Source organism: Corvus moneduloides, chromosome 15, assembly GCF_009650955.1.
Source record: "Corvus moneduloides isolate bCorMon1 chromosome 15, bCorMon1.pri, whole genome shotgun sequence".
Taxonomy (NCBI): Eukaryota; Metazoa; Chordata; class Aves; order Passeriformes; family Corvidae; genus Corvus; species Corvus moneduloides.
The window spans coordinates 3,307,752-3,324,404 of NC_045490.1; the positions used below are offsets into that span (position 1 = coordinate 3,307,752).

General features: G+C 47.0%; 1 protein-coding gene and 1 long non-coding RNA gene across 5 annotated transcripts; one reads left to right on the top strand and one right to left on the bottom strand.

The window, feature by feature from the left end:
- Nucleotides 1-238: 238 nt before the first annotated feature.
- DRD1 (dopamine receptor D1) lies at nucleotides 239-5,376 on the bottom strand. 4 transcript variants are annotated; one of them, XM_032125144.1, is made up of 2 exons: nucleotides 4,167-5,376; nucleotides 239-3,493 (listed from the first exon to the last, which is right to left on the bottom strand). In XM_032125144.1, the coding sequence occupies exon 2, from the start codon at nucleotides 3,435-3,437 to the stop codon at nucleotides 2,079-2,081; it is 1,359 nt and encodes a 452-aa protein (XP_031981035.1). In that variant the 5' UTR covers nucleotides 3,438-3,493; nucleotides 4,167-5,376; the 3' UTR covers nucleotides 239-2,078. The 4 variants fall into 4 exon arrangements, with proteins under 4 accessions (XP_031981035.1, XP_031981034.1, XP_031981033.1 ...); XM_032125143.1 differs by having other exon boundaries at nucleotides 239-3,641; XM_032125142.1 differs by having other exon boundaries at nucleotides 239-3,445; nucleotides 4,167-5,375.
- LOC116451552 lies at nucleotides 5,153-16,178 on the top strand. The gene is made up of 2 exons (XR_004243227.1): nucleotides 5,153-5,240; nucleotides 15,916-16,178. It is a non-coding gene; the product is annotated as an uncharacterized LOC116451552 (long non-coding RNA).
- The last annotated feature ends 475 nt before the right edge of the window (nucleotides 16,179-16,653 follow it).

Sequence of the window (16,653 nt, forward strand, 5' to 3'; positions counted from 1 at the left end):
CCAGTAGGCTGAGCCTTACACACTTGAAACAGAGGGTGGCTGTTTACAAACTGCTTTTACTGCTTTCAAATCCTCGTTTAGAGCAAGGGCTCAGTGGTCTCTAGTAAGGAGGTTTTCCTCTGCTTCTAACAGAAATTCCCATCTGCCTCATGGGTGTGATCCCAAATAAGGGCAAATAGGAAAATAAAGGAACTGTCCCTCCCTTTAACACAATCAATACAACGGCCAAAAACCAGCATGTATTTAATAAATGCAATGTAGATTGCTTTATTTGACCTTCTGTTCACAAAATAATTTTATTATATGTATGAAAGCAGCATACAGGCAATAAAATTATGAAAACATTCACAATACATAAATACACAGACCTGATGCAGGATGTATATAGTTTGTTAGACTTTAAATTTTTTTTCCTCTCAGTTCTCTTTTCCTGACAACACATTTTTCTTTGATATATGTTATGGAAAAGTTGCTCCAAAGGGCATTTTCTCGCATTCAGAAAAGAAATGGATTTCTTTGAATGCTGCTGAATATTAACACCCAGTGCTCCTGTTGCTAATGCTCACTGATTGCTTTTGGCATTACAGAGGGAAAGCAGCAGGGAAGGACAGTGGAAAAGTAGCAGGATTTTTTAATTAAACATTGGCAACTTTTTGGGAGTTCACAGGAGGATTTTGAGATGGAGGCTGCAGTTCCATCCGTATTTAGAAATGTTTTAGTCCAAAATGGTAATGAGGCACTATTCCTTATTGATTGGAGTATTGACATGGCAATTACTAAGCTGTAATGTCCTCCCAGCTCCCAGAGTAAAGCACCAGGTACCTCAGGTTTTAATTCTGACTGTGATAGAGGAGCAGACAGACAGCAGGGTCCGGGTGCTCCTGCAGGAACACCGGTGATAACGAGGTTTTTGGCATCCTTCCTACCTTTATAACCCAGTGTGTTTGTTCAGAAAAGATATCCAAGACTTGAAATAAGAAAAGTCTGAGAAAGCCGTTTATCTTACATAAATACAAAACACGATATACTAAGAATTGTTATCTAAGAAGCTTTCCTTCCCAAACTGGATTCTTCTTAAGGTCGTAGTCATATTTAAGGTATTTACAGATCCACAAATGTGACATTCTAGCAAAGTCTCTGTAACATGAAACTTTTTAAAAATAAATAGCAGCAATTTCTTTTCTTTCTATAAGGGAAGAGAATTCACAACTCAGTCAACTCTGGTCCTATCTTTTGAAAGAAATCCCACTTCAAAATAAAAAAAGCCCACAAGCAAACAAACTCCACACAGCATCAGTTTTGTTGATTCCTTCATTTCTTGCTGAGCTTCTGAACATTCCTCCATTCCCCTCACCAGCTCTTGAGACTATCAGAGCTTGTAATAAAGTGCTGACTGGTTGACTGGTCAAATGCAGTTATGACACTCCAAAAATATCCCATTATTTAGACATCTTAAATAACATAAATAAAGCTAGATCTGTTATAACATATGAAAAATATCAATTTAAAACAATAAATAAATAAAACCAGTATCAACATATTACCTCCCAAAGCTTTAAAAATAACCATTCTCATTATAAGGCTCAATTATTTGTCAGAAATAATTTTAAGAAGGCATCTACCTACCTTTACAATCCCTCAGTCTTTAATTAGGACCTGTTAACACCCACTATCACAAGACACAGCAATCTTTTAACTTCTAGTAAACATTAATCTTTAAATACTCAACATTTATCTTTTGCCTCACTTTTAGCTAGAAATTGGTTTCTCTGTACAGAGAAGAAGCAACATTTTCTTTGTAACTGCACTGCATCTAAATTTGTAGATTTTCCTCAGTGCGAACAGTACAGTTTAACATCCTTTTTTATAACCAATTTCCAGTATCTTTTTCTGTTTATTGTTTGAAATGTTAAATTTGCTCTGAATGCCAGTAAAATTGATTCTGGGCTTGGTGTAAATGTGCATTTTTCTCCCTTAGAGCTTAGGTTCTCACCAAAGAAATCTTGTCTATCTTTTTTTTTTCCCAAAAAGATTATTACAATATACACCATTAGGTCTTGCTGAGTAAACCTTACTGTTCAGGTTTTATGCTGCCCATTCTGTGTAATGGGATTGATCTTTTCCAAAGAAACATCAGCTTCATAATCCAAGATACCAGACAGTGCTGGAGACATTTTCTCCAAGGTCTTTGACAGTTCACCCTCTTCTTCCTTTTTAAGAGGTTCCTCTTCCGGGCAAATAATTGCATGTGGGATCAGATAAACCAGATTAGACTCTTTGGGGCTGGACCCTTTGGGCTCGTGTTGGCTGGAAAAAACCACTGCCCCATTGTTGTTAATGCTGACAGTCTCGATGGCGTTGCCAGACATGGGGCAGAGCTTGTAGCAGCCCAGCAGGGTGGAGAATGCCTTGCGGAAATCAGCGTTGAAGGCATAAATGATGGGGTTGAGGGAAGAATTTGCCCATCCAAACCATACAAAAACGTCAAAGGTGGTGGAATTAATGCAGAAAGCCTCTGCTCCCTTGGATGGCTGGGTCGGCTCGCAGAAGGGAATCATGCAGTTCAACACAAAAAATGGCAACCAGCAGCACACAAACACCCCCATGATCACCGAGAGAGTCTTTAACACCTTTGTTTCCCTCTTGAAGGACATTTTGAAGTTGCTCTCTGGCTGCTGGCAGTCCATGCTGCTCCTGTTGCCGCCCGGGTTCTGGCAGTTCTTGGCATGCACTGCTGCTCTCTCCAGAGCCGAGATGCGCCGGATTTGCTTCTGAGCAATCCGGTATATCCTGGTGTAGGTTACTATCATGATGGCCACGGGGATGTAGAAGCTAATTAGAGAAGAGGAGATGGCATACATCCTGTTTAGGCTAGAATCACAGTTGTCCATGCTTACACCCTGTAAGCTGGCATTGAAGTCCAAAAAGCTCGTGGTCGTAGCCTTGTGCCAGTTCAGCTGCACTGGGATGAAGGAGATCAACACGGACAAAGTCCACGCCACGCTGATCATAATGAAGGCTGCCCTGGGGGTCATTTTCCTCTCGTACCTAAATGGGCTGGAGATGGCCCAGTATCTGTCCACACTAATGACACAGAGGTTTAAGATGGATGCTGTTGAGCACATAATATCAAAGGCCACCCAGATGTTGCAAAATGAACCAAAAGGCCAGAAACCGGCGATCTCGGCCACAGCTTTCCAAGGCATGACCAAAACTGCCACTAAGAGATCTGACACGGCCAAGGAGATGACAAAGAAGTTGGTCACCTTGGACCTGAGGTGGCGAAACCTAATGACAGCTGCGCAGACCAGAGTGTTTCCCAGCAGCGTGGAGAGGATCAGGAGCGAGAGGAAGCAGCCCGTGAGGATCCGAAAGGAAGAGGAGTCCCTTTCCACCAGCAACCCTTCCCCGTCCATAGTGGTGTCGTTCCAAGTCATAGTTTCTCCTGAGGGAAAATCATATCATGATTTTCATGACGACATCAACTCCTCTCCTTGCAGAGATCAGAGACATCAGACGTCCATTAATTACTCATCACCAAACAGACCAAAGGTCCTTTCCTACAGTCCCTTCGCCCCCGGACGGACCTCACCCTCTTTGAATCATCCTGAACGACATCCTGAAAGCTCTACGAGCAGGAACTGAAAATGCACAAACACAGTCAACCCTACAAACAGGGGCTTTTAGCAATCCCTTCAGAAACACACTGCACCACCCCGGCATGGAGTAGCCTAACTCAGACAGCTCACCTGTAAATGTTCTGCTGCTGTCCTCTGCAAACACACCCCACACACAGCAAAGCAATCACTTTTCCATGCTTGCATCTATTCCCACTTAAATAGACTATTGATCGAGTGTTTCCAGTGTCCACTGCACCAGCCCTTCATATTTACTGAAGCGTATTAGACAAGGTGCCTTTCCTCTACTTCCCTAAATGTCTCACTGATGAAACACGCCATCCTTCCTCCTTGGTACATTCCTGTTACAAAATGCACCAGTTCTCTATTTCTTGGCAGTATCAGAAAGCAAATCTTCACTTTGTTTCAAACTGGTTTACATTTCCAAGACAAAATAAATTAACATACAGTAGGTGTGTTTTAAAGGTTTTCAGTAAGAAGCAGCTCAGGTTATTTAGTTTGACTTAAACAAGAAATGCTGGCTCCTACCTTTCACCTCTGATTCCCTGTTTGCTCTGGGATGCAGGGCCGTCTCTCCTCCTGTTTTAGTTTTGGAGTTGCATAGCAAATCTTATATACAAAACCAACACAGGAACACTGCATTGCATCGTGTATGTGGGTTTTTTTTCCCTGAAAGTGTAAATTGGCAGGGGAGAAGTAAGAGTTGGACCATCAGGAGTTAGTTTTCAAGGGAGCAGCAGGTCTGTGCCGTCGGACCTTGCGTGACGGACCCTGCTGGTGTGTGCCCAGCTCCCTCCATCCCACGGCCCCTGCTGATCACTCTGCAAACTTTGTTGGCCGGATCAGTCCCAGTCGTACTTTGTACATCCCGTTGAAGCGGCACATCAGGGCAAATCATCCCAGGCAAAAGGCACGGTATTCCCAACACTGGCAAGAGTCGATTACCAGTTTTTTCTTCTGTCGTTTGCCAGATGAAGAAAGAGGCGAGAGGAGGAGAAGGACCCGAGTGGCCTTCCCTCGGCCACAACGCCGGCGATGCCCGCAGTGGGTTCCTCTTCCAGCAGGGACGAGTCGCTTTAACACTCCGCTGCCAGGTTATAGCTCTCCATAACTACTCCGGAATAATCCCACCTCCTGCTGCGCTCCAGGGATCGGGTCCAGCTCTTACCATGCTTTTTCCCTCTCGGAAAGGCGCAGGCGGAGGCAGCTTCTCACACTCTCCCGCAGCCCGCCCCGGGCCGCGCATCTCCCGGCTTCCTTCTGCCCGGGGCAGGGCTCGGCAGCATCGCCCCTCCAGGAACGCTCTGTCTGCCTGGCGACTCCTTCCTAAAGGATTAAGATAAGGGAATGACAGCCACGGAGGCACGCAGCGGGCAAAAAGCCACCCCCCTTCGCCTCCTCTAACATCTTCGGTCGGGCGCCGCTTCTTCTGGGCAGCTTTTCCTGCCTTCCTGGGGAATAACGTCCCGGGCAGCCGGGGCGAGAGGCAGAGCGGGGCTCCGGGAGCGGCTCTGGTGGAGTTTAGCGCAGCCGGGATTACTTTGCCCGAGCTGCGGGACGCGCGGGGCGCTGCGAGCCGCGCTCGGTGCACTGATGCGGACAGTGAGTACCGGCCCCGCGCCTCCGCGATGGGCGATGCTCGGGAGGGGCCGCGGGGCGAGGCACCGCCACCCAGGGGAGCGGCGATAGCCCGGGGCACGCTCGGGAGCCGCTGCCGGCACGGCGGGGCAGGGGCCGGGGCTGGGGGCTCGGCCGGGGCAGCGGTCCCTGCGCACCGCCCCCCGCCTGGCGCAGCCCCCGGCTCCCGGCGCAGCCGCGGCCACCGGGCTCCCTCTCCTGGGCGGCCGCGGCCCCGCCGGGGGTGGGTACGGACGGGGGGCAGCGGCCGCACGCGTCCCGCACCGCTCCCAGCCCGGCTGACACCGGGATCGGCATCGTCATCCTGTGGGCAGGGAGCGGGGAAAACCCACGGACGGGTTCCGCATCCCGACGGAATCGTGCGGGCTCAGGCGAGGGCACGGAGAGGAACAAACAGTGCGGAGCCGCCGGAGCCCCGAGCGGGCACCCCCGAGAGCAGGGACAGCCCGTCCGAGCAGACCCGCAGCTCCCTCCAAAACCTCTTGGCAAAAACCCTCCCCGTTCGGTAGTGAGCACCAAAACCGGAGCGGTTGTTCCTCAAATCCTTCTTCCTACAAAAGGGTCTTTTCTTGCTTACCTTAGCTGCAACAGGCAGGGAAAGATGAACATGCTGATTTGCAACTTTTGCATAGGAATCTTACCCCCCAAAAAAATCAGAAAATAAATATAAAACACGTCACAGGGCGGTTTAAAAACCTCCTAGAAGAATAAATACTGTCACTAAGTTGTCAACATAAATTCTGTGGGGTCCAGCACTTGTGAAGTTGCTTTTGAGCCATCTATAATTTCTCATAATGTCACTTAAAGCAGATACAGTGCTAAGCTAATCTTGACTACTTAACTGAAACACTTGTTTTCCTTTCCCCTTCTCTTTCTTTTTTTATAAATTTTAACTGCTTCTCACCAAGTTCTCATCCCGCCCTCCCCCTGCTTATTATCCTGTCCTTTAATCATCATTCATCCCCAGAGGAGGGTGAAAATAGACAAGAAAATGAATCCTGTGCTGTTTGGTAATCGAGATCTCTAATGAAACTCACTGTGAGTTTTCTTTTTCTATTTTCAAGATCCTTTTTCTCTTGTCTCCTGTTCTTAAAGCTCCACACAGGTGAGGCTTAGTGCACGATAATTATTTTCTGCAAAGGTAGCGTGTTCCTGTTTTTCCATAGAAACCCTGGGCTGAGGGGAACATTGCCTGCATAAGAAGCCACTGAGCACACTTGATTTTATTTGCAACAACTTCCAGAGGCTCTCCTAAAATGACTTTCGACCACAGCCATCCTGGATTATTCCAGGAGAAATCCCAGCATGTAATCACCCAAAAAGCAAAATTTTTGAGGAATATTGGAGAGAAATGCTGAGGTACACATTGCAGAGGAGAGAGAAGTCTGCTCTCAAGAATCTGCTTATCAGCTCATCCAGCGAAACCTTCAGTTCGTTTTTACCAGGGAGTGGCCTTTCCTGGGGAAGAGGCTGGATTCAGCATTGGAAGAACCTAATGCTGCTCATATGAGTGAGGGTTTCATTTGACTCTGACGCTAAAAAAAGCCTTTTGAATTCGTACTCACAGCAGCTTGTAGACTCTCACAGCCCTTATTTTTTTTGGCAATTCAAGTATCAGTTTCAGAAGCCAGAGCCTCTGTCCTGTCTCTTCTCCAAGTTTGTGTGACCAGTCCAGGGATGAATGAAAGGTCTGGCTCAGCCCTGACTGAAAAGCCCTTTCAGCAGTTTCAAACACCAGGAGTTCATCCAGGGCACCCTGCTGTACCCATTTGTCACCCCAGCTAATTTATGAGCTTTAAAAACTTTCACGACTTAACACTCATACCCAGGTGAGGAACAAAAGGGAAATCCACTAAACCCCTATTATTATTTAGCTAAATTTAACAGTAGGATTAGGCAGCAGATTGCCACGACTCTGGGAGCCAGTTACACGAGTGTTGGGTCATTTTTCCTCTTGCTGCTCTCTGGCCAAGCTGTCCCCAGCCAGTGCGAGCAGGATCAGCTCTGGTCCAGCTCTGGACTTGCCTGAAACTGTCAGCAACAGGATGATGGTGCAGATGTTTCCTGGAGATTCAGAAACAGTCACAGAGCTTGTTAAATTTCTCCCTGGGTACCCACATGAAACAGCTGCTTAACTTTATTTAATGCTTTTCAGTCACTAGTGACTGCTGCTGGAATCAAAGCAATGGCCAGCAAAGGAAAGCTTTTGTGTCCCTATTCCCACCTGCTCCTCCCAGGAGACTCTGGCTGGAGAAAGTCCTACCTGGTCCATATGAAGATTTAAAAATATAAATACTGAGTAGCACTTTGATCCAAATGATCTTAATTCAAGCAGAAATTAGCTACTGGAAGATCAAGTCTGAGTAGAACAAAGCCCAGATCTTGCATTGAGAGATGAATATGTTTTAACCTACAAAATAGTGCACACACTAGATCTGGAGAGAAGCATCTGAATTTACAAAATATATTACAGTACATGGATACAAATTGTACTCACATCACCCTCAGGATGACTTTTCATGTCTGCAAGCATGGGATCTACTAAACATGAAATCAGCTGAGGCATATTGTTGGAAATAGTGTCTAAAAGAGCTGTCAGATTTGTAAATAACTGGTTATGCTAATATCCAAGATAAATTTAGCCTCAATGTAACCTTCTTGGAAAAGTCAAGGGTTCCTGGAAATCAAACAGCTCTGAAGTCTTTTAAAGATCAGTGAAGCACATTGTTTAAATTGATATTATCATGTTGTGCATTCCATGAGGAAAACCACAGCAGTCACTACAAAAGCACAGAGCAAAGAGTGGCAGCAGAAAAAAACCATTGCTAACATCTCCAAGGATCTCAAGCTCACTCTTGAATGATAAAGATCCATCAGCAGGGAGAAAGGATCAGTGAGAGAAATGATTTCTAGTCCCCAAACGCTAACAACAAGAGGCCTAAATATTCAGTATTTGAGTGTGGGTACTTTTTTTTGACTGTAGATTACAGTCACTGCAGCTGGCCCTCAGTGCCTGGTGGATTCAGCAGGGCTGATCTCAAAAAGCACATGTGCAGGTTGTCTTGTGAACTATTTTTCTAATGGCAGCCACGGAGCATCCCTAGGTATCAGGTCACTGGTGAAGTGTGTGAGGAAATTTGAACACTGGCAGGGAAATGGAAAATCAAAAAAGCCCTGAGAGAAACACCGTGTCTGAAAGTCTGAATTTAAATGACTCGTTTGAGGGGGCTCGTCCAGGCTGGACACAGAGGGCAGTGCAGGAGGGTATAAATGGGAAGGATTTGCTGTGCAGTGCTACTGCTTCCCAGGATCTGGAGCTCATGCACTGGCTGCAGGGTGCTCAGAAGGCAGGACCAGGCACTGCTGCTCCCCTGGCATGTGCCCTGTCAGGCACTGATGCATCAGCACAGCCCCACTCTGTGCCAGGAGAGCCCAACTCCACCCGTGGGCCACAGTGGATGGAGCCTGCAGAAAGGATTTCTGCTGTGGGAGATCAGGCAGCAGCCTCTCAAAAGGCAGCCTCGTGTCACACCCAGGCTTTAGGAGTGCTGGAAAAGCATTGTCGGGTTGTTCCATGTTCCCCTCCCAGCCTCCTCCTGCTCAGAGCCTGTTCAGGCTCTGCTCCCCTCTCCCTCCCTCACCAGTGATCCCTCTCTGCATCTGCCCAGAGCAGGTTTCAGCTGGAACCACCCCCCCCCCCAGATTTTACAACAAAATGGCTCTTTTTGGAGAGATGAGGAAGACAGGAAAGAAAGAGAAGTACCAAACCTGCTGCCAGGGATCCAAGCAGAAGCTGTCACCTGCACAGTCCCCAGCCCCAGGAGCTGTGGGTATTTAAACTCAGTGTGATGCTGCCAATAACTGTGTTATTTAATCTGCAGAGCTCATGCAGTGACTTTTTATGGGGTTTTTCCAGTTCCACCCACTCACTCCCACAGGACCAGAGAAAGAACAGTTTCCCGAAAGGAATACTTGGAGTGACCTTCCTGTTGCAGCTCGACCTGCTCCGTCAATCCAAAAGCCATTTACTGGATCTTAAATCACCCTGGAAATTGCTTGAGCAGGGAAACTTAAAATTTCCCCCCTTCTCTTCCTGGGATTTCCATCTGCCAGAGACACGGGGCAGGAGAGGGATTACTGCCCTGTCAACACTTCCCTCCAGAGTGGGTAGAGAGCCAAACTGCAGAGGATGATGAGAATAAATTAGAGCTGAGAGGAGAGCTCTAAGGAAAGGAAAATGCATCCTCTGACTGCCTCATCCCTGCGGCACAGCAGAACAGTGCCAGGAAATCCACAGCAAGCCAACGTTTCATTAAAACCTAATCTACACCAACAAATACAGAACACCTCCAAATTTCTGATCATTTCACTGACAAGTAGACACTGGATGTACTTCTGAGTTTTATACTTTAATCTGTGTAAATAAAAACCCTACACAGCTGATTGCTAAGGACTTGCTATATGAAATGGCTCATAAAGTAGTAAGTCAGCAAAAAAATACCCTGGGCCATTCCCTCCCAATTTAGGCTTTATTTGCATATGCTTATTTTTTACTACTGTACAGCTTTAATTTTTGCTTTCACTCCACACTGGATGGACATTTTAGGCCCTCAGAAAAAAAAAACTGAATATGTGAATCAAAAGAAGAGTCACGGAGAAAATGACAGCAGTTTTCATGTTAACGATGGCTTTGACATATTAATTAGTATCTCAGAGATGAAATAAAGCCAGTGATACCGAATGATTCATTAGAATGAAATTAATCTGAGGAATAATTAATTCTGAGGGGATGGAGAAAAAGAATACAAATAGACATATTAGCAGCAAAACTCTTCAGCGATGAGTGTGACAGTGATTTCTAGCAGCAGTGGATGAGACTGCAGATAATACCATTTTCTCAGCAGATGGCTTGGTAGGTGGCACTCTCCCTCCTAAACTGCTCTTACAGATTTACTCCTGAGCTGCGTGCCAGCATCAAATAGATCCTTACCCATATTCCAGCCCAGCCCCTGATTGATGGATGGCAAAGAAATGTTTAACAGAAAAACTATTTAAGAGCAGATTTTTGTGGGTTTCTGGTGCAGGATGTGATGATAAAGAGTGTGCTTGGTACCTACAGCAAGTGGACAATAATTTGCCCTACATCTGATTATTAAATCCACATTATTACACATCGAGCATGGTCAGGCTCCACAGCCCTGCCAGTGGCAGGCTACAAATCCTTGAATTAAAGATAATTAAACTAATACTTACCAAAAAGTTAGAAGCATCACTTCTTGCTCATAGTGAAGGCTGGCAGCAGCATTTCAGCACCACAGGGAGCACAGAAGCCCAGCCAGGGCTCTCTGCAAGGGGAGCAGCCCCACAAAGCCCACGGAGCACAGCAGGTCCAGCTACAGCAGACAGGGTCAAGCAGCAGTCCAGCAACGACCTGACCTCTCCAAATGTGCCAGTCGTGCAGCTCTGCTGCCTCAGGCAGCATTTTCCCATCTGCAGCTCCCCAGACAGCCCTGCTGCCGTTGTGATGTTGCAGTTCCACCCTCAGATTCTGGGATTAAACTCTTCTCCAAGGCTGCTTGTCAAAGTCAAATCACACAGTCTGGGCTTGATGGCAGTCAGAAGCATCCCACCAAGTTCAACAAAACACTGGAACAATATTCCAAACGAGAATCTGTACCAAGGTCTAAACCTTGGGCTGCTTCACTCCTCCTGAAGTAACTTTCATTCAAACTTTTGAAAAACCCTGTGAACCAACTACCCCAAACTATGATGTTATCCCAAACCCACTCTCACCCTTGCTCAGCTGGATCTGTTATCCTGCCCCAGCCTCCATGCCTGTCCCACCACATCAGGCAGAACAGTTTTTCCCCCCTAACATGAGTAAATTCTCCCTCGTTACATCCTGCTTTGATGTCCTTGGCTTTTCCCTGCCCTGTTGCTGAGACAGTCTCTAGCAGGCTGCACTTTCCCAGGCTGGAAATGTTCCCTTGAGTTTCATTATGCACTTGTCAGAATCTGTCCCAAGGTCAGGGGCCTTCCAAAGCACCCAGTTCTCCCTGCTCCCTTCCCTCAAAGCTCGTCAGGGCTCAGCTTCACTAACACAGGCATCCAGAGTCTCTTCTCAGTCCATCAAACCAGTCCTCTCCATTCAGGAGAGGCTAAAACCAGGGACGTCTTCCAGGTATAAGTTCCATGTCAGTAGAAAGTTCCCTGGTGCTCTCTAGTAATTGTGTACTATTTATAGGAATTCCCTTCTGCTTTCCCAAAGTTCTCTTCTGCTCTTTAGAAATTTGCCACAGCCTTCTAAGAACTGTGCATTTCCTTCTAGGATTCCTCCACTGCTTTATAGCAATTCCTCCTTAATTCATAGGAAATTCCCTCCACCTTCCTGGGAATTTGTAGCAAATTTTCTCAGAACTCACATCACATTTTGCTTTCCTGGGGTTCTCCCACAGCTTTTTAAGAATTCAACTTTCCTTGCTAAGGATTTCCCATAATTTTTCCACAAGCTACATGTCATTTTCTAGGACTTTCCTGTGTTTTCCTAGACATTTTCCATACCTTTCCAGGAATTTCCTGCTGCCATGAATCTCTCACTGCTCTCTAGGCATTTCCATCAGCTTTCAGGTGTATCCACCAGGTTGTGACATGGTATCAAGGGTTGTCCCATGCTGGTTGTGCTGCTGTGTGTTGTCACGTGCCAAATGCTATTCCCAGTTGTTCTGTGGTGTCCTGTTTTGTCATATATGGCATATTTTGTCATTGTTGTGCTGGCACACCTCGATCTCATATTTTTAACTATTTTATAAAGCCACGGGAAAGGCTCAGGGGTGAAAGTAAAGGATTAATCAATATCTGGTCCCTAGACACTGATGAAAAAAAAAAAGTCTGGTCTGTTTGAAGGAGTTGTGAGACCCTGTGTCCTGTGGGATGTTCCTACACCTCCTCTTGCCCCTACAGGTGTATTTTGACAATCCAGATCACTCTGCTTGGTCAGGGGTCTTGCTGCCAAAAGCAGCTGGCATGGATCTTTCATGGCAGCAAAGATCCCACATGAGACATTTATAAAATAGCCACACCATAGAGGAAATGGCTTCCTAATCCCCTTGAAAGGTTGGTTTATCCCTTTAAACACAGCTTTACTTCCCTTCTAAACACAGATTGGCTTTTCATCTTCATTCCCTTCCATTCTTATCTGATATAACTGTACATCTAGAGAAAGAGGAAAATTGAGTATGCATTAATTTAGCTTGGCACAGTAGAGCATGAGTAACCTAGAACTGAGTTCAAATATTGCAGATGGAGCCAAAGCATTTAAGTGATTTTGTAAGTAACACTCTATCAGCTTATGTAAGAGTTTTGTTACAATTTATACTGCCAAAAAATGTTGTGTTACTTGCCTGTTTGATCAAATTTCCCAAGATAATAGTTTATTCCTTATCAGCTGAGACTGAGAAAACAGGGTGCTGGTTTTTTTGGTATACTGACACAGACTCACAGAAATCGCTGGCTCATTTACAAAAACAATCCCTGAACTCCCTGAGACTGTACTGATGTCCCAGTCTGGAATTTGGATCTTCTACATAAAATTAATGGATATTACGTCAGGAAACCACAGGAAATGCTGGATAAATGTGGTTCACCTCACCCAGCACTCTGCTCCGGATAGCAAAACCCAGCACGAAGCCTTCACAGGCACCTCCCATTGAGTGCTAATGAATAATTCCCAGAAATGCTGCTGCTTTCTTCTGGCAAACCCCTGATAACAGCCAGCTTGGTGCCAAGGCCAGTTCCTGACATCACATTCCAGGGCCAGCCTCTGAATACACCCCAGATCCTTGCATGTGCCCTCTGGAACATCATCACATCATTCCCCACTGCTCTACAACTACTTTTTTCATGGAGCAGAAAAGTCTTGACATCTCCCATGCTTGCATTCACTCTGACTGCACTGTTTTTAACCCAGGGTTTGGAATTCCTGGTCCTGCAGTGCCACTTACTGGACATTTCTATTCATAAAACCACATGCAGCAGCTCTACATTTACTCAGTTGATTCCCAGGGCTAATCTGAAACCGATAAAAACATAAAATACACCAATGTTCACTTCGGAATACATGAAAGCTTGAGGAAAGTAAATACAGAAAACTTCATTTCTTAGATGAGGCAGTAATTGTGGAGGAACAGAAATCTTCCTTTTCTGGTCAGTGTAGGGAAGAACTTTCCCCTGTAGTAGTCTGGGAATTCTTCCAGGTGGAAACACGCAGATGGTTAAATTCATCCCTCGTTCAACAAATGCATCTGGGAGTTTGCAGGAATCTTATTACATCCCTTATCCCTTACATCCCTTGGAAAATAAGGCAACTGAAAGGAATGCTTCAAAAGGAGCTGGGGTGGGGCTTACTTGATTAATCCAGACGTACATTTTTAATACAGCCAAAAACATTTTAGTGTGAAAATCAGTGCAGATGAAGAAAGACGTGGAGTGAGAGGTCAGATATTCCTTGTGACTACCCATATTCACCCATTTGCCCTTTAGTTTGTAGCTCACGAGTAACTGGTGGTGATTGCTCAGAGCCATCTCGAGCCTTTTCGGGATCCATGGCAAAATATCAGATTTGTTACTCAGCAATGGGAGAAATGACTCGTCCAGTGAAAGAGGGGTTCTGTAGCTGTTCAAAACCATCTGCACTGAGCACAGAGCAATGATTAACTCGTGCAGCTTTGCACGTAGCAACTCAGAGAAAGAATTTAGGTATTCATATATCCACATTAAATACTCTGCAAGCAGAATTTCAGCCGTGATGTGTGGTTTTAAATCGGATGAACAAGTTGGTATCTTTGGCATACAAGAAAATTATTAGAGGCAGAACACATCAGTCCTCAGAATGCAAACCATACAAAACAACACCAGTTATACCCAACAACAACTAATTTATTTCTCTGCACAACATCCAGCTGTTTCCATTTTCTGAACAAGATGGTTTTTGCCATGTTTTTTAGCAACAAGTGTTATGGCCAGATACCACCACAGATGTATCAGTGTTGGATCTGTCAGTGGTCATGGAGACTGGGATCTGACTGACAAGATTAAAAAGAATTAGACATTAGCAGGGAAATATATAAATTGTTCACGAATTTTGTTGTGAAGCGCAAGGGTATCAGTGCCAGTTTTTACTCTTTCATGATGGACTCTCACCTGGTATATTTGCACCTGCAATTGTCATATTTATATCTCTAAGATTTAAGTTGTGGAGCCACACGGGAAATAGAGCAGGAGACATCTGAGATTGGATGTGGCTTGCGTCAGAATGAAGGCTGACTCTTAATTTTTTATTGAAAATCATGAACTCAGTTAACTTTGAGTTAAAAACTGAAAACAAACTCCAGCCTACACAATTCTATTTTATGAAAAAAAATACGTGTAATTTCATAGAAGTTGAGTATTAACAGCAAAGCTTTCATCAGCAAGTGCAACTCCACAAACATTTGGTATCTGAGCAGAGTCATGGCTTTTTAATATAAAATTCCCACTCTGTATCCCGCAATGAGCAGGGAGAGGGAGCTCAGTCCTGTATCCAAAGAGCAGAAGAGTAGGATTGCTCTGCTTGCACAGCTGCCACCCCTCCGGGGATGAGACCTGTGGACAGAGCAGCGATTTTACAACAGGAATTTCAGCAGAGGAGCTGGATTGGGCTATAGATGGCACTTGCAATCCGTTCGTGAGATATTCTGGTCCACGAAAGACCTGAACGAGCACAGCTTGTGCTCTGTAAAGGGGCCGCAGCTCCGCGGTGTCTGCACCCGTGTCCCCCGCTCCCAGGGGACTCAGGAATGGGATGGGATGGGATGGGATGGGATGGGATGGGATGGGATGCGATGCGATGCGATGCGATGCGATGCGATGCGATGCGATGCGATGCGATGGGGTGGGATCGGGTTCGGGTTCCGGTTCGGGTCCGGCTCTGCTGGGCTGGGCTTGGCCACGGCACAGCTCGGACCTGACCGTGCCGGTTCGAATCGGGTCGGGTCGGGCCCGGGCCGGTCCTGCCCTCACTGGTCGGGTCAGCTCAGCCCTCCCCGGGCCCCGGCCGGTACCGCCCCCGGTTGTGACCATGCCCCCGCCAATCCCAAATGTCCCCATCCCTGTGCTCACCCTGTGCCCGCCCAGGGACAGTGTCACCTGCCGCGACACCTGGAATTAGCGGACCACGGCCACGAGCGAGCAGGTTGCACAGGACTGATGAGAACTTAAGGGGAACTAAAAAAACCAAATTAGAAGGTTTGAAGTTCCTGGGCGTTTCTACTGTCGCAGCGGCCCGGCCACCCCTGGGAATAACAGAAAGAAGGAAAATGACCGTGGGGAGGCCACCATTTGTCCCAGTGCCGGTTTCCTCCTCCGCAGCTGCATCCAGAACATCATTACTGGGTGCCAGCAGCTTTGAATTGCTGAAATAGAGATGGAGACACATCCTGCCCTGAAAACTGCTGCCTTCCCGGTGCCCACACCAGACACCAGGGTTATGGGCTGGGAGCCCGGCTGAGGAAGGGATGTCCGGCTCGAGTGTGAGCAGGGGGTGACAGTGACATGCGGATACTCCTTATCTGGCTGCTAATGCACTTTTTATCTCCTCTCCTAGGCGTGAGCGATGTGGCAAGCCTCTCGTACTTGAGCGACCTTCAGAGCGGCCTCCTGAGCCGGCGGTGCTGTCCTCACACACGGCAGGTTATTGTCCCTCATCGCCAGGTTTGGGGGCATTCGTGTGGCTTGGGTTTCTGATAATAACCCTGTGACAACAATCCAAATCCAGCGCAGCCTGGAGGAGACTGATGGGAGACCTCACCGTGGTCCTCGTATGGGTCACACTTAGGAGATGGACTCGATGATGCTTGGGGGTCCCTGACAACTCAGAATATTGTGTGATTCTGTGATTTTGTGGTCTGCAGCTTCCTCAAGAGGGGCAGGGGAGAGGCAGCACCGATCTCTGCTCTCTGTGACCAGTGACAGGACCCGAGAGAATCGCTGGAGCTGTGTCAGGGAAGAAAATTGGGAAAAGGTTCTTCACTCAAAGTGTGGTTGGGCTTCCCAGGGAAGCCTAACACAGCTCAAGGAGCGTTTGTTTGGAAAACGCTCTCAGGCACACGGTGGGGTTGTTGGGGCTGTGGGGCGCCAGGAGTTGGACCCTGGCGATCCCAGCGGGTCCCTTCCAGCACAGGACATTCCATGAAGTAATTAATGGCAGTAACTGGGCGAGAAATGCGAGCCACCCCGAGCTGAGCCGGGCCTTCAGGCGAAGCGGGCGGAGGGAGGCGCGGGCGGCCCCGGGCGCTGCCCGCACAGCCCGGCCCTGCCCGGCCCGGCCCCGCCGGGGCGGAGC